General features: G+C 46.3%; 2 protein-coding genes across 17 annotated transcripts in view; one reads left to right on the top strand and one right to left on the bottom strand.

The window, feature by feature from the left end:
* The window catches only part of Arsg (arylsulfatase G), a 118,353-nt gene that overhangs the window by 7,202 nt on the left and 83,576 nt on the right, over positions 1–27,575 (top strand). Inside the window, exon 1 of one of the 12 annotated variants that reach the window (XM_078041806.1) lies at positions 20,830–20,919. The exons of 9 other annotated variants lie outside the window; for them this stretch is intronic. The gene's annotated coding sequence lies outside the window, so the exon portion shown is untranslated. Of the gene's footprint in view, positions 1–20,829; positions 21,003–21,259; positions 21,548–27,575 lie in introns of those variants that run through there. 2 more of the 12 variants (XM_078041808.1, XM_021728431.3) reach the window with 2 other exon arrangements.
* Slc16a6 (solute carrier family 16 member 6) lies at positions 338–20,815 on the bottom strand. Of its 5 annotated transcripts, XM_078041803.1 has the most exons (8): positions 20,434–20,633; positions 14,443–14,520; positions 14,251–14,323; positions 12,524–12,762; positions 9,884–10,027; positions 8,790–8,918; positions 3,192–4,007; positions 338–2,518 (listed from the first exon to the last, which is right to left on the bottom strand). In XM_078041803.1, exons 4-8 carry the CDS (start codon positions 12,753–12,755, stop codon positions 2,268–2,270), a joined length of 1,572 nt encoding a protein of 523 aa, XP_077897929.1. In that variant the 5' UTR covers positions 12,756–12,762; positions 14,251–14,323; positions 14,443–14,520; positions 20,434–20,633; the 3' UTR covers positions 338–2,267. The 5 variants fall into 5 exon arrangements, with proteins under 5 accessions (XP_077897929.1, XP_077897928.1, XP_077897927.1 ...); XM_078041802.1 differs by lacking the exon at positions 14,251–14,323; XM_078041801.1 differs by lacking the exons at positions 14,251–14,323; positions 14,443–14,520; positions 20,434–20,633 and adding an exon at positions 20,743–20,815.

The raw sequence follows: 27,575 nt of genomic DNA, 5'->3' as shown, positions 1-27,575 counted from the left end.
CACTGAGCTATATCCTCAGCCCTTTTAAATTTTTAGACAGGGTCTTGCTAAGTTGCTGAGGCTGGCCTCAAACTTATGATCCTCCTGCCTTAGCCTTACAAGTAGCTGGGATTACAGATGTGTGCCACTGTGCCTGGCTTGACCTGTGTTTAATAACAGAAAAAGAAAAGCTCAATAGATACTCCTAGGAACCTTTATGTGTCTCCTGTAGGGCTGAAAGACTTTACAGAAAAATTTTAAAAATTATTCATTTGAAATGAATATCCTTGAGCTTTTATAACTTTTCATTGTGTTAATGAATATTATATTGAAAAACTTTACCACAGAAGAAAATCAGTCTCTTTAAATAAAAAGCCATAAATTTATTGCAAATCTAGAAGTACCAGAATGTCACTAATACAGAACAAATCAGCAATCTTTTTATTTTCTTCCAAACATTTAAAATCTTGATAATTGACATACTGAAATTGGCATACATATATTTTTTTTCTCATGCAGTTAACAGAATGGACACAGAGCAGATCCTCAAAAATCAGTTATAAATATTAAATTGTGTTGAACATTCATAGTACAAAATATGTTGTAAAGTGCTGAAGTCGTGTAGGTCTACAAACCTGCCCCAGGCTCAGAGTCTTCCCGAGCCGCGGCAGACATGTGCTACATCCACCTTGTTTTAGGTGTGTCTGTTTTGGACAGACGCTTTGTCATTTCCTCCCTTGCCCTCCCCAAAGTTTTACCGATTGTCCTATTTCTATGGCTGATAAAATGCTGTACAAAATGTAGTCGGTGGTGATGAACTATGTCACTTTCATCTCAGTGCACAGAAATATTCAAGCTTGTGTGTACCTGGAACCAAACTAGGCTTGTTATATTTTTTTCCCCCTGAGTTGTCATAAATTAATAGTAAGATGAATAAAGATGGAGCAGCAAGCATTGATCACCACCTGGAGGGTGAGGTTCAGTGAAACAGGTGAGGAAACAGGCCACCTCTTATCCTCTTGATGAAAACTGCTAAAATGAGAAAGACTATACATGTAGTGTGACTCCAAAACAATAATGGCCACAATCGAGTTCTAGGTCAGACGAGAGTCCTACCTTGTAACTTGTGATGGTAACAAATGTCTCGGCTACTCCCCCCAATGAAATACAGAAATGTTTCAACAGTAAAGATTTGACAAAATCAGAAATGCTTCAACGATTCAGTGAACTATAATTTTGATCAAAGAAGATCCTCAAGTATTCTTAGGTGATCAAAGAAATCATCTTTTAAAAGCTAAGGCGATTTGCTCTCCATTATTTCCCCCCTTTACATAGCACATGCTACCTTTAATCAAATTGAAGGATCATTGCAATTTGGCCTTGTATGAGAGTAACTTTATAAGACAAGAAGTACTTATTGAGGCATTTAAAGGATTGCGGGAAGGAGGTAAAAATGCCGTTGATGTCTCGGATTCTGTTTTATTTCTTTTGATTAATCATCCTAGAATAACTTAATAATAAATAGTGGTTTAAATTAAAGACATTATAATCACATATTTCTGAATAATTAAAAGCAACAGGAAATACATTTTTGAATGCAATTCCATATCTTCTGTATTGAAATACTTTTGGTGATGACTGGCCATAAAAAGAAGTGGTCGTCTTCACATTTATGACATTCAAGTTATATATTTTAAATTTTCTGCTTATTAATCAGATGTTTGGTCTTAAACTATATTTCATTTCCAGGCAGTATTTGGAAAGCCAGAGGCCATACTGTGTTAATGGACACCTCACTAGTTTTCAGCTTCTTTTTAAAAACAATTTACTTGTCTTTCTGAAAAATCAGAAATCTTTTAAATGATTCAAGATTTTTTTTTTCTGGGTGGGGGCAGGGATAGGCAATTTCATTTCAATGACCTGGGCTAGAAGTCATTTTAGAAGATAGTGGTTTATCACATGTCAATGCTCTTCCAACCGCTCGGCCAATTCATTGTCACTCTTTTAATACTGGATCAGAACCAGAGTTCTTCTATGAGTTTGTATTGCTACTGAATACAGCCAGATTTATACACAGAAGAGAGTTTGGTTATTTTTGTTTTGGCTTAAAAAAATAAGCAAAAAGGAAAACTTAGGGCAAAAAGAAAAAAATGTTGGTAGTGCTGTTTGCATACACATTCCCTTTAAAATGCAGGTCTGAAGGGGGGTGTCGGCTCCCCTACCTCCCTGTGGTCCTTGCAGCACCCCCTTCCCAGCCAACATGGCCGCTGCTGTTACAGGAAAACCTGTTACACTGGCTCTACTTTCACTTGAGTTCTTTGCTCGTTTTTCCCAAGATCCATTTCCAGAAAGTCCTCGGGTATGTCTTGTAACGCCTTCCCCCGTTGGGGCTCAGCCTGCGCTTCTTCTGAGTGCCCACGCTGGCACAGTCCCCTTTTGCATGGTCTCACCAGGGCGAGGCACACTGCAGCCACGGACATGCCTGCTGCACAGGAGTAGAAGGCCCTGCTGTAGATCTTGCTCTGGTCCACCATCAGACCTGCAAGAGAGAGCGGCACTGTGACGCCGTGCACCTCCACCCAGACGCCCAGACACGCTAGAAACTTCTCAGTACCTCCCTTCCTCTCCCCCACCCCAATCATTGATTGGTGCATTGTAGCTGCATGTAATGATGGGATCTGTTGTTAGATTATCTGCTCGTGCACACACTATTCTTTTGGTTTTTTTCTAATGCTGGATTGGAGGGGAAAAAACAAATGGAACCCACGGCACACTTAGCACCTGAAAATACAAATTGCTAAGCTGTTCGTCATGGGCTCCGTCTGTCCCAGTAGAGAGTCTAAATCGTGGGGACAGGTACGTGCGTGTCTCTTTGAGAAAGTGATAATGTCGGAAAGAGCTGCATTGTTTTTACTGGCATTCCCTTTCGTACCTTTCAACAGGGCAAGATTTCTAATCATGACAATTTTGAGGACACATCACATCAGATTTAAGATATGAACTGGATGTGTAACCTCCTGCAGGGGTACTCCGCCCTGATCGCTCAGGTGTGTGCAGAGTGTTGCAATGTGCTCAGTTCCCAGACCCTGGCAGCTCCAACCTTCAACAAAAGTATCCCAGTGGAAGTAGATTTTAAAGTTACGATTTGAACAGGAAGCTCACAACCAACCAGGGGGAGGTAGACCAGGGTGTGTGCCCTGGGTGTAAGTTACCTGCCAGGGGTGGACCTGCCAGCCCTGCGATGCTCTGGATGAAGACATAGACGCCGGCGGCAGAAGAGATCTTCTCAATCCCTACCACGTCATCTTCGGCGAGCATCGGAATGTGGGTCCCCCCTATAGTTCCAACCATGAACCCAAAAAATATGCTACAGGACATGAGGCCCCAGAATTCAGTAGCAAAGGTGAAGGCGAACAGGGACATGGTCAGCAGGATGACGCAGATGAGCTCAATGTAGATCTTGCGGATGGGCTCTCGGTTGAGGGCAAACCCGGCTCCGATCCGACCAAAAACTTCAGCAATCGCCATTGTCGATAATAAAAACGCCGCACGATCTGGGTCAATGCCCAGGCTGATGCCCAAAGGAATGATGTACAGGGAAGGGGCGAAGAACCCCAGGGTGGCAAAGAGACCGAATAACGCGTAACAGATAAAACTCTTCTCTTTCAAAATCGAGAAGTCCAACAGCGGGGCTTTCTGGTCCCCTGGCTTGGAGCCAGCCTTCACCAGGGTCTGCTGCAGGTCAGTCCTGGGTTCCAGTTCTGGGTTCGTGTGACTAGGCACATTTTTGGGTGAGGTAGTTAGTTCTACTCCTGAGTCAATGGAGTCTATTGAGGTTCTGGTTTTCTCGTTTTCAAGCATATATTGCACTTCTTTCCGGCTTTCGTGGGTGACTGTTTTCGGTGACACTGGCCTTCTGATGATGATGGGTCTCAGCAGTGCCCCGCAGACGATGATGTTCAGCTGCAGGAGGCCCACGAACAGGAGGCTGTGTCTCCAGCCGATGTGCTCCTTGAGAGCCGTGATGGCTTCGGAGGCAGCAGCGAAGAGAGGAGAGAAAACCCGAGGTCAGTGAGGGGCTCCAGACCCAGGAGATCACAGACACGGACTAGGATTTGGTTTGTTTAATGAATCAATAAGGAGAATGTGCATCATAATTCTTACGTATAAAAATGTTCAGCCCAGGCTCCAGATGATCTTTGGAAGGTGCCGTTTTCTAGGGAGATGCGAGAAGTGAAATAAGGACCCTCCTCCCCCCAAAATAGAGCTCATACCTGGCACCCTATCCTATCTGGTCATAATGTAAGGAAATTAGAAATCAATGATAAAATAAAAAATAGAAGCTCTGCTAACACCCAGAGACTAAATAATACTCTATTGAATGACTCACAGAGAGTAGAAATCAGGAATGAAATAAAAAAAAAAAATACTTAGGGGTAAATGAGAATAGCGATATAACATCAAAATCTCTAGGACAGTCTAAGAGGCAGTGCTAAGAGGAAAACTCGCTGCATTCATTAAAACGATAGAAAGTCAACAAACAAATAACCTAACATTACATCTCAAAGCCCTAAAAAAAGAAGAACAAATCAACACCAAAAGCAGAATATGGGAAGTAATTAAAATCAGAGCTGAAATCAATGAAATTGAAACAAAGGAAACAATAAAACAAACCCCAACAAAACAAAAAGTTTGTTCTTTGGAAAAAAAATTGATAAAAATGGATAGTCCTTTAGCCAAGCTAACAAAGAAAAAGAAAACTTAAAATTACTAAAATTTGTGATGAAAAGGAAATATCACAGGGGGTACTACTGAAATACAAATAATCAGAACCTATTTTGAAAATTTATAAAAAATCTTGATGATACTGACAAATTTCTAGAGACACATGACCCAAATTGAATCAGGAGGACATAGAAAATTTCAACAGATAAGTTTCAATTGATGAAACTGAAGACACCATCAAAAGCCTACCAAGAAAGAAAAGCCCAGGACCAGACGGATTCTCAGCCGAGTTCTACCAGACCTTCAAAGAAGAATTAACGCAAACCCTAACCCTCAAATTATTCCATGAATGAGAAAAAGAAGGAAACCTTCCAAACCCATTCTGTGAAAGTAGTATCACCCTGAATCAATAAGAAACCAGACAAAGACATCAAGGAAAGAAAAATTCAGACCAATATCCCTGATGAACATAGATGCAAAATTCTCAATAAAATACAAATCGCATATAAAAAACATTAAAAAGATAGTGCACCATAGTGCAAGGTTGGTTCACATACAGAAATCAATAAATGTAATTCATCACATCAATAGACCTAAGGAATCACATGATTATTTCAACAGATGCAGAAAAAGCATTTGACAAAATATCCATTCATGTTCAAAAGACTAGAAAAACTAGGGATAGTAGGAACACACCTCACCATTGTAAATGCTATATATGCTAAACCCAAGGCCAACATCATTCTACCGAGAGAAATTGAAAGCATTCCCTCTAAAAACTGGAACAAGACAGGGATTGCCTCTTGCAGCACTTCTATTCAACATAGTCCTGGAAACTCTAGCCTGAGCAAATAGAGAAAGAAATTAGCAGGGTACAAATAGGAAAAGAATTCAAACTACCCCTATTTGCTGACGACATGATTCTATATTTAGAAGACCCAAAAACTCCACTAGAAAACTTCTAGAAATCATAAATGAATTCAGCAAAGTAGCAGGATACAAAATTAACACCCATAAATCAATTGCATTCCTATATAACAGTGATGAATTAACTGAAAGAGAAGTTAGAAAACTATCCCATTCACGAAGGCCTCAAAGAAAGTAAAATATTTGGGACTAAATCTAACAAAAGAGGTGAAAGACCTCTACAATGAAAACTACAGAACACTGAAGAAGGAAATTGAAGAAGACCTTAGAAGATGGAAAGATCTCTCTTGTTCTTGGATAGGCAGAATTAATATTGTCAAAATGGCCACATTACCAAAAGTATTATACAGATTTTAATGCAATTCCTATTAAAATTCCAAAATGATGTTCTTCATAGAAATAGAAAAAGCAGTCATGAAATTCATTTGGAAAACTAAGAGGCCCCGAATAGCTAAAGCAATCCTCAGTGAAAAAAGAAAAATAGGAGGCATCATGAAACCAGACCTTAAATTATACTACAGAGCTAGAGGGACTTATGTATAAACATCCATTCTCCATGGTATTGGCACCAAAACAGACATGAAGACCAATGGAACAGAACAGAAGACACAGAGAGAAACCCACATAAATACAGTTATCCTATACTAGGCAAAGGTGCCTTAAACACATATTGGAGAAGACAACCTCTTCAACACACGGTGCTGGGAAAATTGGAAATCCATATGTAATAAAATTAAATTAGGCCCACATCTCTCAGCACAAAACTCAACACAACGTAGATCAAGGACCTAGGCATTGGACCACAGACCCTCGGCCTATTAGAAGAAAAAGTAGGACCAAATCTCTTGTTGTGTCGGCTCAGGAACCAAATTCTTCCTGAAGTGTAAGAAGTAAAACCAAGAATCAATAAATAGAATTGTATCAAACTAAAAGCTTCTTCACAGCAAAAGAAACAATCAAGAGTAGAAAGAGAGAGCCTACAGAATGGGAGAAAAATCTTTGCCACCTGCACCTCAGACATAACATTAATCTCCAGGTTATGTAAAGAAGTCAAGGGGCTGGGGTTGTGGCTCAGTGGTAGAGCACTTGCCTGGCATGTGCAGGGCCCTGAGTTTGATCTCAGCACCACATAAAAATAAATAAAATAAAGGTATTTTGTCCGACCACAACTAAAAAATAATTAAAAAAAAAAAAAACTCAAAAAATTTCAACCAAACAGATAACTCAATCAACAAATGGGCAAAGGAAATGAACAGACACTTCAAGAAATATGATGAATGGTCAACCAATATATGACAACGTCACTAGCAGTAGAGAAATGCAAATTGAAACTACACTGAGATTTCATCTCACTTCAGTCAGAATGGCAATTATCAAGAATACAAGTAACAATGTTGACAGGGATGTGAGGAAAAGGTTCACTCATACACTGCCGGTGGGACTGCAAATTGGGGTAACACTCTGGAAAGCAGTATGGAGAGTCCCCAGAAAACTTGGAATGGAGCTACTATTTGACCCAGTGATCCCACTCTATGGCATATACCCAAAGGACTTAAAATCAGTCACATCAATGTTTATAGCAGCTCAATTCACAATAGCTAAGCTGTGGGAACAACCTAGGAGTTCTTCAATGGTTGAATGGGTAAAGAAAATGTAGTACATATACACAATGGAATCTTACTCAGCCATAAAGAAGAATGCAATTATGGCACTTGCCAGTAAAGGGATGGAACTGGATAATATCTTGCTAAATGAAATAAGCGAATCCCCCCCCAAAAAACAAAGGCTGAATGTTCCCTCTGATATGTGAATGGTGACTTACACTGGGGGCAGTGGAGTGGAGGTTCACCAGGAGTGGACAGGGGAGAACGGGGGGGGGGTGGGGAAGAGAGGGAGGACAGAATGGGAGAAAGGATGGGGGATGGGAATGGGAAAGACAGATGAACTGGACATAACTTTCTATGTTTGAATGTGAACACACAACCAGTGTGGCTCCCCATCATGTACAACCACAAGAACGGGAAGTTACACTCCATGTATGGATGATATGTCAAAACACATTCTAGGAGTTGTGGCAGAGACTGTATAATCCACAAAGCCTAAACAATTTATTCTCTGGCCTCTTACAAACAGAATTCACCAATCATGGAGCTGTATCCTTGCACATCCACTCATTCAATCCTTAGGAGTAATGGATTAAATAAAAAATAAATTGGGTGTGGTGGTGCACGCCTGTAATCCGCAGGAGGCTGAGGCAGGAGGATGGCAAGCTTGAAGCCAGCCTCAGCAACTCAGTGAGGTCCTAAACAACTCAGTGAGACCCTGTCTCAAAATCAAAAAATAAAAAGGGCCGGGATGTGGCCTTTATCTCAGACCTATGTTCCTCCCATTAACAGGGAAGGCTTAGACTTGCCAAGGAGCATTGAGCTTTGAGCTCTGTCCCCATCTGGCAATAACTGGTCCAATTTCCCTTTCTCCGTGCACCATTTCTTGAGCGCCCACAAAGGGCCAGGGACGTGCCCAGTACCAGGACACAAGGCTGAGCAGGACTGTCTCCACCCTCAGACACTCAAAGTCCACTGATGGTTTCTCTCCTCAACATTTTATTTGGAAAATTTCTAAACAGACAGCAAAGTGGAAAACCAATACTGCTGTGGCCCCCCTAGTTAACGCGCCTCTTGCTCTCTGGACCTGTGAGAGCACACATGCAGTCAACTCTTAGAACCATCTGGAAGCTCCAGCATTAGGACATGTCACTCCTAAAGGCTCCTGCCTGTGTCTCCTACCCGCCAAGTGCAGTCCGCGGGCAGGATCGTCACGAACTGGGAAAGGACAAATCCTGAGCTCCACAGTTACCTGCCCACTGCTTTAGTTTTGTTGTAATTCACATGTGGACATTGAATTAGGGAAACAAAGGGTAATATTTTTGCTGTGAGATTATCTATATACACATAAAATGGACTTCACTAGCATGACTTCAATCCACATTTGAAAAGTAACAAACAAAATATACAAATCATGAAATTATTTTGGAATGATTTTGCGTATTTCAAGAAAAAGCCTTATCGTGGAATGCGAGCTTCCTACTGACATAGATTCTCTCTGTCCTGATATTCAGAGTGGCTTCCCCCTTCCACGAGACAGCTGCTGTCACCTACCTGGAGCAAAAGCAAACACGGCAAAACATTCTCCTGTAGAAGCGACAGCAGTGACTACTGAGCGTCTTTTGTCAAAGTATTGTGACAGAATGGTGACGGTGGGCAGAAAGCTAAAGCAGTAGCCCAGACCTGTGAGGGAGAGAAGAAGCCGTGAGAGCCACGCACTGAGGAATCCTGAAGGATGTGACCAGAGACAGAGGGCTCCGCGGGGTGTGATGGTGCACGCCTGTAAACGGGCACCTCGGGAGGCCGAGACAGGAGATCACATGTCAAGGCCAGCCTCAGCAACTGTCTCCAAGTAAAAAGGGCTGGGGATGTAACTCAGAGGTACAGTGCCCCTCGGTTCAATCCCCAGTACTGGGGGAGGGGGTAGGGGGGTTGGGGAGGGTGGGAAGGAAGAAAAGATTGAGGGTTTCTGTGTGCAGGTTTTTAGAATAAGAAGTGTTCTGCGAGCCCTGTAATTCATCCTGGAGAAAGGTATCATAGCAAAGAAAAGTGGGTTTATTAAAAGTTGAGAGAAGCTGGGTGCATTGGGCATCGGCACATTCTGTAATCCTAAGTACTTGGGAGGGTGAGGCAGGAAAGTTGCCAAATTTGAGGTCAGCCTGGGCAAGTCAGTGAGATCCTATCTCAGACAACATAGAGGGCTGTCGATGCAGCTCCGTGGCATGCACAAGGCTCTGAGTGTGACCCCAGCACTGGAAAATTAATAAGGTTATTAATAAATTAATAAAGCTGTTCATAGTTGTTTGGGGAAGTTAGGAGCAATAAAAACTAGGATTTATATTGGGAAATAAATATGTCTTTTGGCAGGGGTAAGCATGAAACCACGGAAGTGTGCAGATTTAGCTAGCCACCTCCAATCAGTCAGGAGCAAGGTCTGCACTCCTTCTGGAAGTCTTGGGTTGTGAAATGACGTCTTGGTTGCACACTAGAGCAAAAGAGCAGCTGATCGTCATCACTGGTAAATATTAAAAGAAGAAGAAACAAAACCTCTGGGGCACTTGAGAATCAGCTTCCCCGCCCCTGCAGTCTCCACGGGGGTGGGAAACTTCAACACCCCTGATCCCAACTGTTAGCCGGGGGACACTCACCCGAGATGAGCCCGATGGTGATGTACATGTGGTAAACCTTCTGGGAGAAGGAGGCGGCCACCATCCCGGTGCTGACCAGCAGCCCTCCCACCATCACTACCAGCCGGTGTCCAAAGCGGTTGCTCAGGATGGTGGACAGGGGAGCTGCAGGAAAGGGACAACAACATCAGAATGACCCCAAATGACCCCTTTATTCCTGGAGGCTGGAATGTTGGCTCCAGGGAGATTCCTCCCCCGGCCCCCCAGTTTTGAACAGGGAGCGAGGATGTGAAACACACACTACATTTCATGTGGTGGCGACTGAGGTCAGTTCAAAAATTATTTTAGAATTTGTTCAAATGAAACAAAATTCTCTGGGCTCTTTAAAGAGAAATCCAAGGTATAGCCGGGCGTGGGCGTGCACACCTGTGATCCCAGTTACTCAGGAGGCTGAGGCAGGAGGATCGCACATTGGAGGACAGCCCGGGCAACTAAGACACTGTCTCAATAAACAAACAAATAAACAGATAAATAATAAGTAAATAGGGTTGGGGATATAGCTCAGTGGTAGAGCACCCCTGGATTCAACCCCCAGTGCCAAAAAAAAGTAAACGGCCGAGAGATTGGGGGTGTAGCCCTGGGGCAGAGAGCTTGCCTTGCATGCGTGGGGCCCTGTGTTTGATCCTCAGCACAGAATAACAGGGTAAAATTTATATCTCTGCAGACACCTGCTTTTGCTATGATTGCTTGGATCATTCCCCCCCTCTACTCAGGGCCCAGGTGGAAAGGGCCAGCAATGGGGCAGGTGACTCCAGGGTGGCTGATGGACCCAGGTGCTCAGCTCCACAGGCTTTCTCCCCTGGGACCCTGCAGTTCAGCAGATGAGTTTCCTGGTTCCATGCGACTTAATATTGCCTCGAGTACAGTGAGACAGGTGAACGTTCGAGAGCCTGGTCAAAGAGGAACGGGCCCAACAGAAAGGTGGGGGAAAAGGGACTCGGTTTCGTTGGGCTTAGTCCTGTGTGTCTATCGTTAGGTGTTAACATGCAAATTAATATTGAACAGAGCTAATGATGAAATCCCTGCCATCATTTTGAGCCGGTATGTTCTCTCAAAGTCTTAACAGCTGGAATAATGTCTAGAATGACTTTCTAGTATCGTCGTATTGACTGGAGTTGACTGCATTGTTAGCTTTGCCTATTAAAGAGCTCAGATTTAAGCATTTATGTTTTCATTTTCTTTAGATTATCAAAATGTAAAATTCTGGTTCTCATTTATTTAAATTATCTTCCTCAGTAAGTGAGCATTCCACAGTTTGGAAAGGAAGTCTTAATAATTAAAATGAGCTGGGGACGTAGCTTAGTTGGTAGAGTGCTTGTCTCGCATGCACAAGGCCCTGGACTCAACCCCTAGTCATTGCAATGATAATATTATAATAAAAATAAAAATGAAAGTAGGATCTAGTTTAATCAGACTTATAAATAAGAGACGGTATGAAGACCAGCAAGAGAGATTCCTGCTCTCTCCAGATGGTAAAAACCCACAAGGCAGCCTTTTAAGACACTAGATGGGTAAAACCGAACGACAGTTAAAAGGCTTAACTTCAGTGATCATAATGGTTGAATGAAAGGACATCAGGGTGAAGTCGTGCGTAAGGCTGGCCTGGCTGGCTCTCCGACAGGAGCCCTACCCTGCGGCTCTGTGCTCTCAGGAAAGCCTCAGCATTGCCTCTGATGGACAGATGAGCGCAGCAGCCCTAGCAGGTAAGTTCAAGGAGGCCACGCAGGACCTGGTGAAGAGCAGTCTGTGAACGATGATCCTAAAACCCCATTTATTTTATGCTGTTGGGTCTGGGACTACTATACAAGGATGATTCGGTAAGGCCCTTTAGGGAGTCAGGCATTTGGAATTCAGCGTTCTTTAGGACACTGTAATCTTACAGGGGTTCCTCAGTAGCCGTAGGGGATGATTTTAGGACCCGTCCACAACCCCAGACACCCAAATCCAGGGATACTCCAGTCCCTTACATAAAAATGGCAGGATATTTACCTAGGCATATATTCTCCTTACTTGAAATCACCTCTAGATTACTTATGTTACCTGATACAATGTAGGTAACACACAAATAGTTGTCATACTGTATCTGAATAGAAGTCAGGGCAGGCTTACAGCAGGCACCACCATGGCAGGCCTAAGGCCTGGTGCTGCAGGTTGCAAAACACCATTTTCAATCTGCAATTGGTTGAACCTGTGGGAGAGGAACCCCTGCACAGGGAGGGCCCACTGTATACCTTTTTACCCCTCCCCCACCTCTCTTCTGCACGTAGCCACATGTATATGTTTCCGGCCTGTTTTCAAAGCATGTTTTCTATGAGACCAGGGCTTTGAATGTCAGGTATTTGGGATGGCTCTTCTTAGACAATGACTGTGCATATCTTCATAGAACTGGTTTCGCTGCTATCCTCAAGGGCACTCCTGAATCCTTAAGCTATGAGGAAGGCTTTCTTCAAATGCCTCTTGTTTCTTGCCAATCCCGGCCCTCTGAAAACTATCACTTAATTGAAACCAGAAAGGGCCCAACACACCTGCTCCCATCACATCGTCAGGCAGATTGAAAGGGGCGGGTGCTTACGTCGTGGCTGGGCCGAAAGACATACTGACCTGTAAACGTCAAGACGAAGACACAAATTGACACTATCCATGAGATCGTGCTGTTGGATTCATCAAAACTGTTCATTAAGTCATTAAAGAAGACACCGAAGGTCTTGATGATGCCATAGGAAAAGACTTCCACGAAGAAAAAAGAAACAGCTACCGCCCAGCCCCATCCTCCGTCAGGCACTTGAGTGTACACATTGGCTCTGGAACAAAGCTTTGATTTCATCTGTGTCATTCTTAACCTGAAATAAAAAAAAAATTTAGATCAGCAATAGCAGGAGGGCTGATCTTGAGTAAATGATAAGAGACACCACACTTCTGAGGTTGTTGGAGATGTAAATTGTGCAGTTTGCATCATCTTTAGACAATTTTATATCTATTTGTCTGCCCACCTATCTTTGAATTATACATGGGAATCACAAACAACTTGGAAATGAGATGTCCCTGTGACAGTTAGACTGGAAAAACAAGGACGTCAGAACAGAACATAAATGTTTTGGTACCCGGGACTGAACCTAGGGGCACTTTACCACTGAACTACATTCCCAGGCATTTTTTTTTTTTTAATTGAGACAGGGTCTCGATAATTTGCTGAGGCTGGACTCCAAATTGTGATCCTCCTGCCTCCTGAGTTGTGATGGCTCCTGAGCTGCTGGGATGACAGGTGTGCAGCACTGTGCCTAGTAAAGCAGAACACTGAGAGGCACAGAATGGCCCCAGTACTAATGCTAACCTTAAAGACAAGTGAGGCAAAGACAGGCTGAACTGGCCCTAAAGAATGCTGATTAGAAATTAAGCCTAGAAGCTAGGCATAGTGGTGTACATCTATAACTTGCCCACTTGAGGTGGCTGAGGCAGGAGGATTGCAAATTTGAGGCCAGCCTGGGCAACTCGGTGAGACTGTCTCAAAATAAAAGGGCTGAGGATACTGCCTCAATAAAAAGGCTGAGGATTGAAATTTAAATTAAAAGGCTGAGGACTGAACCTAGAGCACCCTGGGTTCAGTCCCTAGTACTGCAAAATCAAAAAACTAAGAAGTGAACCTTCAACAGGAAGCTGAAGGGGCAACACTGACAGTTCATCTGGCACCTTCCACAAGACAATGGCTCGAGACACTGTATGTGTCCTGCTGGATGCCACAGGCCATTGGGATCATCCAAGTCTTCTTGCTCCCATTTTGCACTCACTAAGCAACATTCAGATTCTGATTTGGCTCCCATGTAGCTGTACCTGTGTGGTCAGAACCTACCTATGGGCCAAACTATGGAAATCCTGTCTTCTGACAGTTTGTTCTGCGTTCTTTCCTTAAAGGTGATCACTACTTGGTGTATTAGCTACTCAGTTTCAGAGCACATGACAAGTCCTCGAGAATGCAGTGACTAATTAACCTATCTGGGCAATGCCCTGTCTGGGCACCAGCTACCCCTGACCTCCCTATGCCTTTCCATTCAAACTGCAACAAACACTGGTCGAGCAGACCTGAGCCGTAACACCACAAAGAGGTGATACTGTTCATTGTGGGAGGAGGTAGATTTAACCTGAGTCTTCTTGAGTGGACTCTAGCACGTGAATTCTGCAAAGTCTTTGAAGTTACGTTTACTTTCAAGCAATGATATATTTCATACATGTTATATATTTTATATATGTATATTTTTTAGCTCAACTAAAAATTAATGATATCTACAATAATAAAGAACCCAGGGTTGTAAGAGTTCTTAACGGCCACCAACCTCAAGTTTGAGAATTCTTTTCAATTAATTATAGAGCTATGAACAGGAAAGGTCTTCCCGGTTATGCAGGCAACTGAAAAATAACAGGATATAAGCTCGGCTGTGCAGTAGGCTTGCGATGCCTGGTCATAAGATTTAATAATCTTGACTTCACAAATCTGAAACAGCAAGCTGGGGCGCAGGGGCACACACCTGTCATCCCAGCTACCCAGGAGTCTTGAGTCAGGAGGACTTGAAGTTCGAGGTCAGCCTCAGCAAGTTAGCAAGATCCTATTTCAAAATAAAATATTACAAAATGGGGGACTGGGGACGTGGCTCAGGGTAGAGCGCCCCTGGACTGCAGAAATCAGTCATCTGCACGAAAAACCCGACCGACCTTCACATCTCCATTCGCTTAGCAGCCTGGTCCTTGGCAAGGACCCAGTGCCCACTCTTTGCACTCTGGTACTGTTAAAATACTTGGACGTGTGAAATAGGGCGGAAGATGCTTCAAGAAGCCTGTGCTCTCGGCAGCAAAGGCCCGTGTGGGCACACTGTGTCATGCCTGAGGGCAAATGGAAAGGTGGCCGGGCGGTGAGAGTGCTCCAGATGCAGGCTGACCGCTAGCGTCACAGCTCCGTCTCCCACACAGGAAGCAACTGACCTAAGTGGGCCGGAGCCCTCCAGCAAAGGGCTTTCACAACAGCCCGCCCTGGCTAGCCTTTCCAGAGGAGGCTGCTGGGGCAGAGGAGTGACAACAGCCCTGGGGAGGGCGTGCTGGGGAAGGGGAGGGCGGTGGGGGGCCTGAGGCAGGCAAGACCTTGGCCTTGGTCCCATGCACAGGGCCGCAGGTTTGAACTTTCCCCTGTGAAGCCCACGGCTCCTTTAATAGCCTCTAAACTGGCTCCTCGAGTCTGTCTGGTGCGATGGACCTTTGGAAATATTGCATCATCGGGCCATTTTTTTTTCCTGCTGTTTTTCCAATGGCTTTCTTTTTGCTGGAGGATGAGACCCACTCATTAGGTGGATGGTCAATAACCCTTGCCATGGGATCCCAACCTGTCTTGGGAGCTGAGTTTCTTCTGGTTCCAAGACTCGACTCACCTGCCAGGGTTAAAACGGGCTCCTCGTGGCCCTGGGGTCTGCAGCCACCCATCCTGTGGCCATCCAGCCTCCTCTCCCCCTAAGGCTTCCTCTGACCAGCCACCTCCAGGGGCGCCTTCTTCACAGGACAGGTGTCTTGGAGGGATGGGGCTATCACTTACTTTTAGGTATTGATCTTACTTCCTCCATTAAATCGTAAGCTCACAAAATCCAGTGCTCCGCTCTCTGCTACCCTGCTCCCGACCTACGCAGCTTTGATTTTAACAACCAAGTACCTATTATTAGGTGCCAAAGTCTTTTGCTTTCACTGTGAGAACGCCACAGTGAAAAGACGGACAGATGGTTTCTGCCTCCATGGACTAAAATATTTATTGATAATGACACGAAACCTTGAGAATGAAATGCTCTCTAGTTAAAAACCATTCAGCCACATCTTTCTAGAGTTCAGCCTGTTTCCTTGTCAGGACCATGTGGCTACAAAATCCAAGGTCATGTTGGCATGGTTGGGTTCCAGATTCTAATCTTTTTTTTTGTTTGTTTTTCTTTTGGTACTAGGGATTGAACCCAGGGATACTCCATTACTGAGCCACATCTCCAGCCCTTTTAATTCTGAGACAGGGCCTTGCTAAGTTGCTGAGGCTAACCTTGAACTTGCAATCCTCCTGCCTCAGCCTTCCACGTTGCTGGAATTACAGTTGTGGGCCACTACACCACGTGTCTTACAGTTTTAATGGAGAGCTCAGGATCAATTTGAACAAAAACACTGGGAACTGGGCATACTGGTGAACACCTATGATCCCAGCAACTTGGGAGGCTGAGGCAGGAGGATCATAAGTTCAAGGCCAGCCTCAGCAACTTAGTGAGGCCCTAAGCAATATAGCAAGACCCTGTCTCAAAATAAAAAATGAAAAGGACTGGAGATATGGCTTAGTGGTTAAGCACCCCTGGGTTCAATCGCCAGTACTCCACTACACATGCAAAAAAATTACAGCATGTTGAAGCTAAAGGGAATTTGGAGCTCATCTTTGTACTGTCTAACTCATTTTGAAAATTCAGAGAACCAAGCCCTGGAGAAGTGAAAGGACTTGATCAAAATGGTCCAGAATCAAATCTCCTGACCTCCCCAGGGATTCTGCTATCTTACAAAGCAGCATTTTTGAGCTTTAAAAGTTGAAGCTGGGGCTGGGGCTCAGTGGTAGTGCTCTTGCCTGGTATGTGTGAGGCACTGGGTTCGGTTCTCAGCTCCACATATGAATAAATAAAATAAAGGTCTATCAACAACTAGAAAAAAAAAAGTTGAAACTTTTGCATTTAGCAACTAAGTTCTAGTAACCAACTGATTTCTCAGGCCAAACCTGGTGCATGGCCCAAACACAAACTGAGCTAAGAGGGAAGAGCAAATGCTAGATGGTTATTGCAAACATCAGTGGGCACTGGTTATATCTGATCTATGAGAGCTGCTTAGCAGACACTGAACTTTTGACTTCTGTTTACCTTCAGGATTCAGTTCCTTTATTATTATTATTTTTTTAAACTCTTGCCTTACGTTTGTGCTACTCTTTTGTGGCTAGATTCAAATATAACCTTCAAGCTGCTTGTGGTGGTGCACACCTGTGATCCCAGTGACTCAGGAGGCTGAGGCGGGAGGATTGCAAGTTCACAGTGATTTAGCTGGACCCTGTCTCTAAAACCAAAAAAATAACAAGGACTGGGGATGCGGCTCAGTGATAAAAGCATCCCTGGGCTGTTTCCACTGCTCGACCAAACCAAACTCCACAATCAAATATAAGTTTCACCTACATTCTTGGGTTCTTGGAGGACACAGGTTTCCTTTCTTATTAATGGGATCATTATAAAGATAAGAAGGCACCCTGAACCTACTCCTACTCCAAAAGTTTATGGCTTTACCATCTGAAAGCATCCTATGTCCTATTATGTCTAGCTTTGAAGGTAAGACCACAGCATCACCTAATAACAGAATAACCTGGTTTTGAAAACTTACTAGGTGATAATGCCTGCATTTTGCACACAGCAGGCACTTGCAAGGTAATCAGCTTGCTCTTTCTAATTCCAGTGCCCCACACATCATTTGGTATATAATAGGTGCTCACTAAACATTTACTAAACAAAATGCAACGCCTCCTTATAAAACTGAGTCACGTATGAAAAAGTGCCCGATTACAGAATAAACTCGTAGACTCTTCTCCTTCTCTTTCTTCCATTCATTTCAGCTAAAGGCTTACTGGCTTTACAAGTTGTCTCTGCCTCTGCCAATGAAGAACTGAGGCCTAAATTTTGAGCTCAGTTACTTGGAAGCCTCTGTGAATTCTAGAACATGAAAGTTTCCTGTCTGGTTTTGTGGTTTACCCCACGGGAAGGAATACTAGGTGGCTTCCTATGGATATAAGTGGCAAGGCAAGCTGAGTGGACCACTTCTTGATTTTCAGTGTCCAATAGGTAAAGGAAGAAACTGAACTAGATGTTGATCTCAGATCTCTTCCTGTCCTAAGAAAAGGCAGTTCTGATAGCCTCTGACCCCAGCTTACCTTCCATCCTTCCCAAGTCCTTTGAAGGCAAGGCCCAGGGGTTTATCTTTTTTCAAGCCTTCAGGCAGTAGGTGAATACCTGTTAATCTTTAATTGGCTGAAATCACTTCACCCCTAAATTTCATCATCTGTAAAAGCAGACTAGGCAAGTCTCTGGCATTTTCTAGCAGTAAAGTCTACAATTCTAAGTGCAGGTTCCCAGAAGTTAACTTTCCTGTACCCCAATGTTCTTCTGAAGGAATCAGAATAACAAAATGTACTAAGCAGTTTGGAATATTTCCTGGTAGTTGGCTATCTACCCTCGGTAACTTAGCAAGACCTTGTCTCAAAAAGAGAAAGAAAAAGAAAGAAAAGTAGGGGGGGGAAAAAGGTGTCCCCTTAAGTCAATGGGTATTGAGGCTGGGTGTGGCGGAGCATTCCTGTAATCTCAACTGCTCAGGAATCTGAGGCAGGAGAATTGCAAGTTCAAAGCCAGCCTCAACAGCTTAGAGAGGCCCTAAGCAACTTAGGGAGATCCTGTCTCAAATGTTTTAAAAATAATAATAAAAAAATGGGCTGGAATAGGGCTGTGGTTAAGTGCCCTTGGGTTCAATCTCTAATACTAATAAATAAAAAGGTTGGGCATGGGGCACATACTGTGATCCCAGGGACTTGAGAGGCTGAGGGAGGAGGATCGAAGAAAAGTTTAAATCAACTTAGTTCGGCCCTAATCAACTTAGCGAGATCCTATCTCAAAATAAAAAATAAATAAAAATCACTGAGGTTGTGATTCAGTGGTTAAGCCCTCCTTGGGTTCAATTCCAGGTACCAAAATAAGTAAGTAAGTAAGTAAATAAATAAAAAAAATTTCAAGAATGAAAAAATAAATCAATAAATGAGTATTCTGCTAAGGCTTGGAAATCTGATCTACTTGGGATCTTCACTGTGATTTAATTGGCTGAGAAAAGATTTGACCTAAGGGCATCATATTGGATTATAGACCTTCTGAGTGCTAGTTGAGGGTCAGTTCAGAGAAGAGTTCAAAATGCAGGCTCTTTAGATGGAAGCAGGACGGCTGCTGTGCATGTAGGCAGAGCTTGAGCAAATGCATGGGGACCCTCCAGTGTTTTTAAAGACCAGCCTGGAGAAGAGCTTTTGACCAAGTGTCTCAGGCCCCAGTTGTCCAAACCCATCTGTATCTGGATGAAGCTGGTTTGAATTCTCTATCTGAAAAAAGCCCCAGACCTAACCTGGAGGGCTGCCTCAGCAGCGTTGAATCATTGGATACAACCAATTCGCCCATTTTGCAAGACCATGATGTTGAAACCGGAGCCCCTAATTTAAGTGTCCTCCTCAGGAGTTCCACTGAGGAAAGTCCTGTTTTGGAAACCACAGGAGGAAAACTCAGGGTTACTGTACTCATTAAGATAGGAGTTTTTCCACTTGGCTGCATTGTTTATTTACATACTGTCAGTTTCTATCTTGGACAGCCTTCCCTTAATTACACGAAGAGGTGTTTCTACTGTGTTCATCTGCAGGATGCACTGGTGACCCCCAAATGCCACATAATAGTGCTTGGGCCATGGGGAGACACATCACAGATCTCAGCATAAAAATTGGCTCCCCCCACCCCACAAGACACCCATCTCACTATGATTTGCAAAAACAGTTAAAGTTCTGGGGAGAATCTATCCCAGATAGGAACCACCCGGGCTTCCAGGTTGACCGAGCTGTAAATGCTCTCTCCCCCAGCTGCCTCCCGGGAGCTTATTCCCAAAACTGGCCCCACCGTGTTTGGTGATTTTTTACCCGCTACCTAACAAACTTCTTCACCTGTCTGCTGGGGGTGAAGGGAATGAAAACAACCCAGAAAGAAATAACCCATTTCCTCTGCAAAACCATCCTCTCTGGCTCCAGCACTGCTCAGCTACACCAGCGCTTTCCTGCGGTTGGCAGCCCAAGAGAACCTTGGAAGTTGCGCGGGACCGGCCGTCAGCCGCTGACAGTTCAGAACGTCCAGGTGTGGCACCCGCGCTCCAGGGGGAGATCCCTGCCCTCCCCCGGGGTAGACGCGGGCGGCCGCGGGATGGTGTGTCGAGGATGGAGACCGGGAGACCCACTTTTCCTCGCGCTGCCTCAGTGGCCGCTCTGCGTGCGCGCGCGAGTCTGGGCAAGGAAGGTACCTCTGACATTTCGCTCCAGCGACGCGCACGCAACTTCATGCGGGAAACCCACAGCCGGGCTGAGCCCGCCGCCCCTGACTCCCCCGACAGCCTGGAGCCCCTCATCCGGGGTGGGGGCACTCAAAGACCCGGCCAGGTATCTCCCCGGACCCCAACTATAGCAGGGTCATGGACAGTCAACTCTCAGCTGCCCACACTGGCAAGAGCGCGTAATCCTGGTGGCCCTGAACATTCCCAACTGTCAGAATATTTTTCGGAAAAAAAATCTCTCCAAAATGCTAAAATGTTAAGTCGTTTCCTCCGCCTCCCCGCCCCAACACATATATTTTTAAAAAACAATCCATGCCCCACAATCAAACTTTTAAACATGTAAAATAATAAAACCAACTCACCAAGTTAGAAGGGAAGAGAATAAACCCCAAAAGGCTCCCAATAAGGCGGAGGCTTGGCCTCCCCCTCCTTATAAGCCGCTCGGTAACATGAGAAAAGGATTAACCCCTTAGGGCGTGGACCCGAGTCTATCACAAGTTGGCTCTGGCCGGCCGGTGAGCCGGGAGCACCCTGGCCCCCCACCCACTCCCTCGCCGCCGCCACCCGGGCCACACCCTCCCCCCGCCCCCCACCCGGCCGCCTCCGCCCGGGCCGTGCGTGCCGCCGCCCGCGCCCCGGCCCCGCGTCGCTGCCTATCTCTTATCCTATACCGGCTGCAGCCGGTCTCCGCCGGCCTCGGGGGCGCGCCGCCGCCGACCATGTGCTGCGAGCGCGGAGCGCCGCCAAGGAGGGGGCCGGCCTGGCGCGCGCGCGCCGGCCCACGTGGACCGGGGCCGCGCCGGGCGCGCGCCCCGCCCGTCTGCGGCCCGGGCTGGGGGTCACGGAAGGTAACAGCGTCGCCGTCCCGAGCTGGCCGCCCCCGCCAACGCCGCTGGGGTCCTTGGCATGACGCCCTCATCCCCCAGCCTGGGTGCGCCTCGCCCGACCGAACCCCGGCACTTTGCTGCAATGCAAGTGGGAGCGCGGGCGTGCAGGAGTGTTGGGGTGCGCCTGCACCCTCTCTCAGCGTGCCCGCCACTCGGCCCCGCCCGCGCCCTGAGCATTTGGGGTGTTAGCGGGGAGGGGGGGGGAAGCGCGCGCCGGGGTTGGTCCCGCGCAGCGCTCGCGGCTGCGGCAGCTACGCGCCCGCTCCGGGCAGAACAGGTTCCTTCCAGTTTGGGTGTGAGCTGCGCGCGCTGCGCTCGAGTTCCTGCTCCTGCGCCCACTTCCCCTAATTTCGTCAACTCGCGCACCCCCACAGTTCCCCTTCCGGGGGTGGGGAGGAGTGCCGCAGTGGGCCCCAGGGAGCCCGCGGCCGGGCTGCTCCGGGTGCATGGCTTTCTCCGTCTTTGGTGCAGCGGCAGCAGCAACAGCATCCGCGTTGCGCGAAAGGGATGTGAGCAGCCCGGCTGAGTCAGCATCTTCGCCCCGGGCGCGCGCGCACCCTCTGCCAGGCGGGAGGCGACGTCCGCACAGGTGCACGACTGCCTGACCCGCGGGAGCCCCCAGCAGGGACCCGGAGGTTTAGAGAGTGTGTGCCCCTCGTTTCGAAATCCCCGTTCCCAAGGTCACTGTGAACTGAGCCGAAGGTGCACGAGAAACCTCAGTTACGAGTTCTTCGTAGGGACAAAGCGTGTGTCCGAAGATCTTGGGCATTTCAGAGCCCAAGGGGGCGCAAACTTGGCTTCTTGGTCCCCACCTCAAACCCAGGGCAAATTTGGGAACAGCTGCGGAGCAAAGACCATGTACTCCGCGTTCCCCTGCGGACTTTGGCAACCGCTGCTCGGTCCCGCGGGGTTCAGAAAATGTAGTTCTGATGTCCAACTCAGGAGAGCTTAGTTTTGAAGTGTGCACGGAGGGTCGCCACGGGGAGGAGCCGGCGATCTGAATTTTAGTATAAATCCTTGCTCGCTGATTGCCCTGACGATTTTGGGAGCCAGTCTACTGGATTAGATGTCACGCATTTCTATTAACAAGATCTGGTGTGGGTTAAGTGGGAAGCAGATGCGTTGGGGCCACGAGTATTCAGCCAGCATGGCTGCTGAGTAGGAGTGGTTTAACATTGCGGATCATTAATTTCCAGATCTGTGAAATGGGAGTAAATGTGTGTTCCTAGAGCTGAACGATTTAATTTACGATGCCTGTAAAGTGTGGATCACCATCAAGTCCTTGGCAATTACCATTAATTCTTCTTGTTGTTCAGGGTTTATCAAAGCCAATTGCTGACTCCAAAAGACACCCTGTGAGAAATCCGTTATGAGTTGTTCTTTAAAGAATCCACATGTATCAGCAAATGGATTTTAATCACAGAAAAGAAAACATGGTTGAAGCTGGCTGACCTGTAAGCATAGTCTTTCATATTTAGGGTCTTACACTTTAGTATTGAGGACCTGTCCCTGTACCCCAAAAGGAGATGTCATGCTTGCATTTTAAAAACTTTTAATATGTTTGTTTTGTTTGAGATAGTGTCTGGCTGGTTGGTCAGACTGGTCTGGAACTTCTGGGCTCAAGTCGTGGTTCAGCCTCAACCTCCACAGAAGCCAGAGTCACAGCTATGTCCCATCTGACTGGAAATGGCATGTTTAATATGGCACAGCAAAGCCAAGTGTGGTGGTACACACCTGTCATCCCAGCAGCTCAGGAGGCTGAAGCAGGAGAGTTACAAGTTTGAGGTCTGCCTGGGCAACTTAGCAAGACCCTGTTTTCAAATGAAAAATCAAGAGCTGGGAGTGTAGCTCACGGTGAAGCACCCCTGGGTTCCGTCCCCAGAACTAGGAAAAAAAGAAAAACTTCGGGCACATCATGTGCTGTATTGTCTAATGAAACTCAGGGCTGTAGCCCATCATTTATACCGAGCAACTCTACCAAGTCACGTAAAATCTCAGTGCTTTAGGTTCTAGACTTTAAAAATTAGACAGTGCCCTCGCTACCGTGGGTCACTGTCACTTTGGGGCTCAGCAGCCTGAAGCAAAAGAGAGAAAAAAGTGGAAGAAAAAAATTTTAAAAAATAGATAAAGCCTAAATTCCTACGGCTCAAATGATTAGAAAAATCCCATGTGAATACTTTGGCCAAATACAATCTGGTTATTCGGGGGGGGGGGGGAGGACTAATAATGTTGTTATTAACATAGCAATTTGATTATTATTACTAATGCATATTAATTCTTATATTAATTCTAATTAACTTTTTTATGTTTGCTTTGTCCCAAATTCTGAGTTAAGTGCCAGCTGTGTGATTTATTTTAACCCCATCATCAACCTTCTGCACTTGAGACTTATTATCCCCATTTTGCAGATGGAAAAAATGAGGCCCAGAGAGAGAGCATCGGAGGGATTCGTTCAAGGTTACACCACATTCACAGATGTGCGCTGGCTCTTTTTGCAACCAGGGTTCATCCAAAGTTGACATTGACGTTGGCCATGGCCACTTGGACAGTGGAGAGGTGGCTGGACTCAGCCCAGCCTTGCTAGCTAGCCACAGACTCATGACTTGCCCACCCTAGTTAGGGACTGGCTTCGCCTCGTTCCCTTAGGCCTAGTGAAAACCTCTGCCTTCTATTTTACTTGTCCAGGAAAAGTACTGCATTACCATGCTAATCAAACCCCCCCAAACAAAACTAACTCTGTTTAGTTCTAAATAAGAACAAAAGAACCTTTGGAGTCTGCAGTACAGAATAAAAAAAAAAAAAATTTTTTTTTTTTCAGGAAATTAAGGGTTCAGCTCTCCTCTCGGCCTCTTCTGTAGGTCTGTCAGAGTCCAAGAGGCAGACAGAGCCCCTCTGGCCAGCCCTTCCTTGACCCTGGGCAAGACTGCTATCATGCCCTTAAAAAGTCCCTCAACATCTTCTTGGGAAACACTGGCTCCTGAGAGCTGTCCCAGGACTCTCTCTTTTCTTAGCCCTCTTGCTCGGGGGTCATTTGCATGAGAACAGATTCCTTTGTGCACAGTTGGCCTGCCTGTTGTCTGTCCACGTTGAGAGTCCCTCAAGTCTTGGGGGTGGGTTGCTAGGCAGATATGACCCTGGCTTGCAAATAAGCTCACTGTATTTACCAGCCTGTGAGAACTTCAACTTGGGTAAGTAGATTGAAAAGAATCTTGTCTGGAACTGGGGTGGGGTAGGGGCGTCCAAAAGCCTGCTTTTGGCTGCTGGGTCTTCACAGCAGCCACAGGAGAGGGGGGACATGTGAGGGGACTTTGAGGGAAAGCCTCAATTGCTCACCTTTCCAATTACCTTTTTTCTGTGTCTATTCCACCCACCTGTCTTCCACCTAAGAGGCTGAGGTGAGCAGCTTGTATTCCAAATCTTGCTTTTGAACTTTAATATCTGCCCCTCCAGTTGGCAGAGAACTCCAAAAACTTGGGAACCTTTTTGGTGAACTGATGGTCTGAGTAGATAGTCTGAGTTTACTGTATGGTTCCCCCTCCCACATTGATAGTTTTGTTTTGTTTTGTTTTTGTTTTCGTTTGTTTGGGACCAGGATTGAATGCCCAGCTCTTTTTATTTTTTGAGACAGGGTCTCACTAAGTTGCTTAGGGCCTCCCTAAATTGCTGAGGCTGACCTTGAACTTGTGATCCTCCTGCCTCAGCCTCCTAAGCTGATGCTGGGATTACAGGTGTGTGCCACCATGCCCAGCCCCTTTGATAGGAATGTGAGGGTTTGCCAAGGGGTTACAGGGCAGCTCGTGGTGCCGCTGCTGATGCCCACTGTGTTTGCTGGGCTCACCCAGTAAACCTGTGTAAGGGGCCTGGTGTTATGTGAGTCTCCCTGGGTGGCTCTGTAGGAGGCCTGGTTCCTGGGGAATTGAGGAGAATGGAGAACAGAGGAGTCCAGAGCAGGCAGGGAGGAACTTGGGGGAGGACAGGCATGGCGGAGGTGAGCCAAGAGGGTGCAGAGCAGGAGAGGAAGGCAGGAGGGGGCCAAAGGCATGTGTATTGGGGACAACAAGGTCACCTACCGTGGTGGGGGCCTGCAGCTCTCAACCTTCCCTCACACCCGGTTACCGCCCTCAGCAGTGTCCGTGGTCCATCCCTGGGTGTGTCCCAGACTCTGTAGTAACTTCTGATTTCCACACTGAATGTTGCTCCTGCGCTTCTCAGTCTTCCTAGTTCACTGCTCCTGTAATTTTGTCACTCTCTGAGTGCTTAAGCGGGAAGATGACAATACAAAAGAAAGAGCACTTAGTCTTGAGGAGGGTTCCAGGAAGTATCTGGAGCTGTGCCAGGGTCCTAAAAAACTTGGGTTCTGCTGGGCACGGTGACGTGCACCTGTAATCCCAGCAACTCGGGGAGGCCGAGGCAGGAGGATTGCAAGTTCAAGGCCATCCCCAGCAACTTAGCAAGACCCTTTTTCAGAATTAAAAAAGAATTGAGGCTGTAGCTCAGTAGGAGAGAGCAGCCCTGGGTTCAATCCCAAATCCCCCCCCCCTCCCCGCAAAAACAAACAAACAAAAAAAAAACTCAGCACATACACAAAACCCAGGTTCTCAGAATAAAGTCCTGTATTTAGGAGTAAATCCATGTCCTGTTAAACTTGAAGCTGCAGTCGTGGCAGTGAAATTTAGTAAGAAAGTGCCGTGTGTGGACGGCACTCACGGTGTTGCCCAGGATGGTCTCCCAGCCGTCCTCCGTCTCCGCCTCCCCAGAAGCTGGGACTGCAGATGTGAGTGTGTCACGTTGTGTGCATGAACCCACTGGCTTTTTCATTGAGATGGCTTCATCCACCGTATCCCTCAAGTTCCAGGGAATAAGAGACGCACCCTCTCGGTCTGTTCTTGCCTCAGGGTAGGGGGTGTGTGCCAACTTCCTCTGTCTTGTCTAAGCACTGCTTGGTTCCTTGGAACAATAAGTGTTGCGCTTCCATCCTAAGCTTTTAGGACCAGTGTGTCCATTTATTTCCAGGTGACTAAGGGATGATGATGAAAACCTGGCAGAGCACTTGGAGGATTGTGCTGTGAACAGGAGGGGGGTGGGGGCTGCCCTGCTGTGGTGGGTGGAGGGCTCCAGTCTCTCAGTGAGCTTGGCATGGCAGAGGTCTTCCTTCCTTCCTTCCTTCCCTCCCTCCCTCCCTCCCTCCCTCCTTCCTTCCTTCCTTCCTTCCTTCCTTCCTTCCTTCCCTCCCTCCCTCCCTCCCTCCCATGCCCCCCTTTTTGGTCCTTTCGGGCAGCCCACTTGTGAGCACTGGTGAATACATTTGTCTCCCAGGCCACAAAAGGAGGGTCCCTTCTCTTCAAGTGTTTATTGTCTAATTCAGATGCATGATTGTTGCCTAAGGTAGCCTTTCAACAAGTGAGTGCAGTTTTGTGTATGCAAATTACAGTGAGGAGGGATTCACGAAGTTCATCACAGGTTAAAGGAAGGATGAGATGAAGCTGAGTTTTTCAGGGTGGGGTGGATCAGGCTGGGCCTTCATTGTTCTTGTCAAATGCACTCATTCAGCAAATATTGATAGAACACCCTCTGGGCAAGGTACTGGAGCAGGCAGTGCATAAAACACCCATCATCCCTGCCCTAACTGAGTTTACACACTCGGAGTTGAGGATCTTGTTTGAGCACCCAGCCAAGTGTCCTGGCTAAGTAGTGCTTTTTGGATGTTTCTCACACTGAAATGTAATTCCCACTTAACGAGCATTGGCCAAAGGGAGATTCCCATCCCACCCAGCCTGCATCTTGACCTCATCCTTACATTGTCCAAAACTAGACTTGCTGGAAGGCGGGGTAAGCCAGCGATGCCAGTTGTCAGCAGACTCCACCCAGCAGAGGGACCTACTCAGAGTTAGCCAACATGGTACAGTCAGCTGCCGGATTGGGTAATAAGGAACCCTAGTTTGGAACTTTGAAAATGCAAACCGGAATGACTCTTCACTTTCCCTTTGGTGTGGCTGGTGGCTGTCATGTGTAGCTCCCACCTTCTCTGGGCTCAGAATGCCACAGAAGATGTGTGACAAACTGCTCTGGCCAAGACTTGCCCCTAGCAGCATGGAGCTGGGATGTCACCATCGACACTCAGACTAGTTGTGTTTAATATGACTTTTTAGTAATGCTTGGGGCTGGCATAGTACTTTTTAAAAGTGTTTTCATATTTGTTGATCTCTCTAATCCTTAAAGCAGTGGGGGGGGGGAGAGAGAGAGAAAGAGAGAGAGAAAATATAACAGTAGCTAACGTTTCTGAGCCCTGTCTGAGAATTTGTTGGATCATCTCATTCTGACATGGTATTCTGGTGGAGGAAGTTTCCTGTGGTTGTTTTTCATAGGGAGGAAATGGAGACACACTCTATAACCTAACAACGTCACACAGCCAGAAACGGACTGCTGGACCCACATTTTCCTGGCAACGGACCCACGCATCCCCCAAATCAAGTTCCCAAAAGACAAATTTGCCAAGTAACTTTCACTGAATTGGACATTTGCCCCCCAAGTTTGGGTCCTGACTGTACTTCTGGCCCTACGTCAGCCTTCGATGTTCTTAGATAAGACGGACTGGAACAGGTCTCCGTGTGCCCAGG

This window comes from Ictidomys tridecemlineatus, chromosome 3, assembly GCF_052094955.1.
Source record: "Ictidomys tridecemlineatus isolate mIctTri1 chromosome 3, mIctTri1.hap1, whole genome shotgun sequence".
In the NCBI taxonomy this organism is placed as follows: domain Eukaryota; kingdom Metazoa; phylum Chordata; class Mammalia; order Rodentia; family Sciuridae; genus Ictidomys; species Ictidomys tridecemlineatus.
This window is presented reverse-complemented; position numbering and strand designations above follow the sequence as displayed.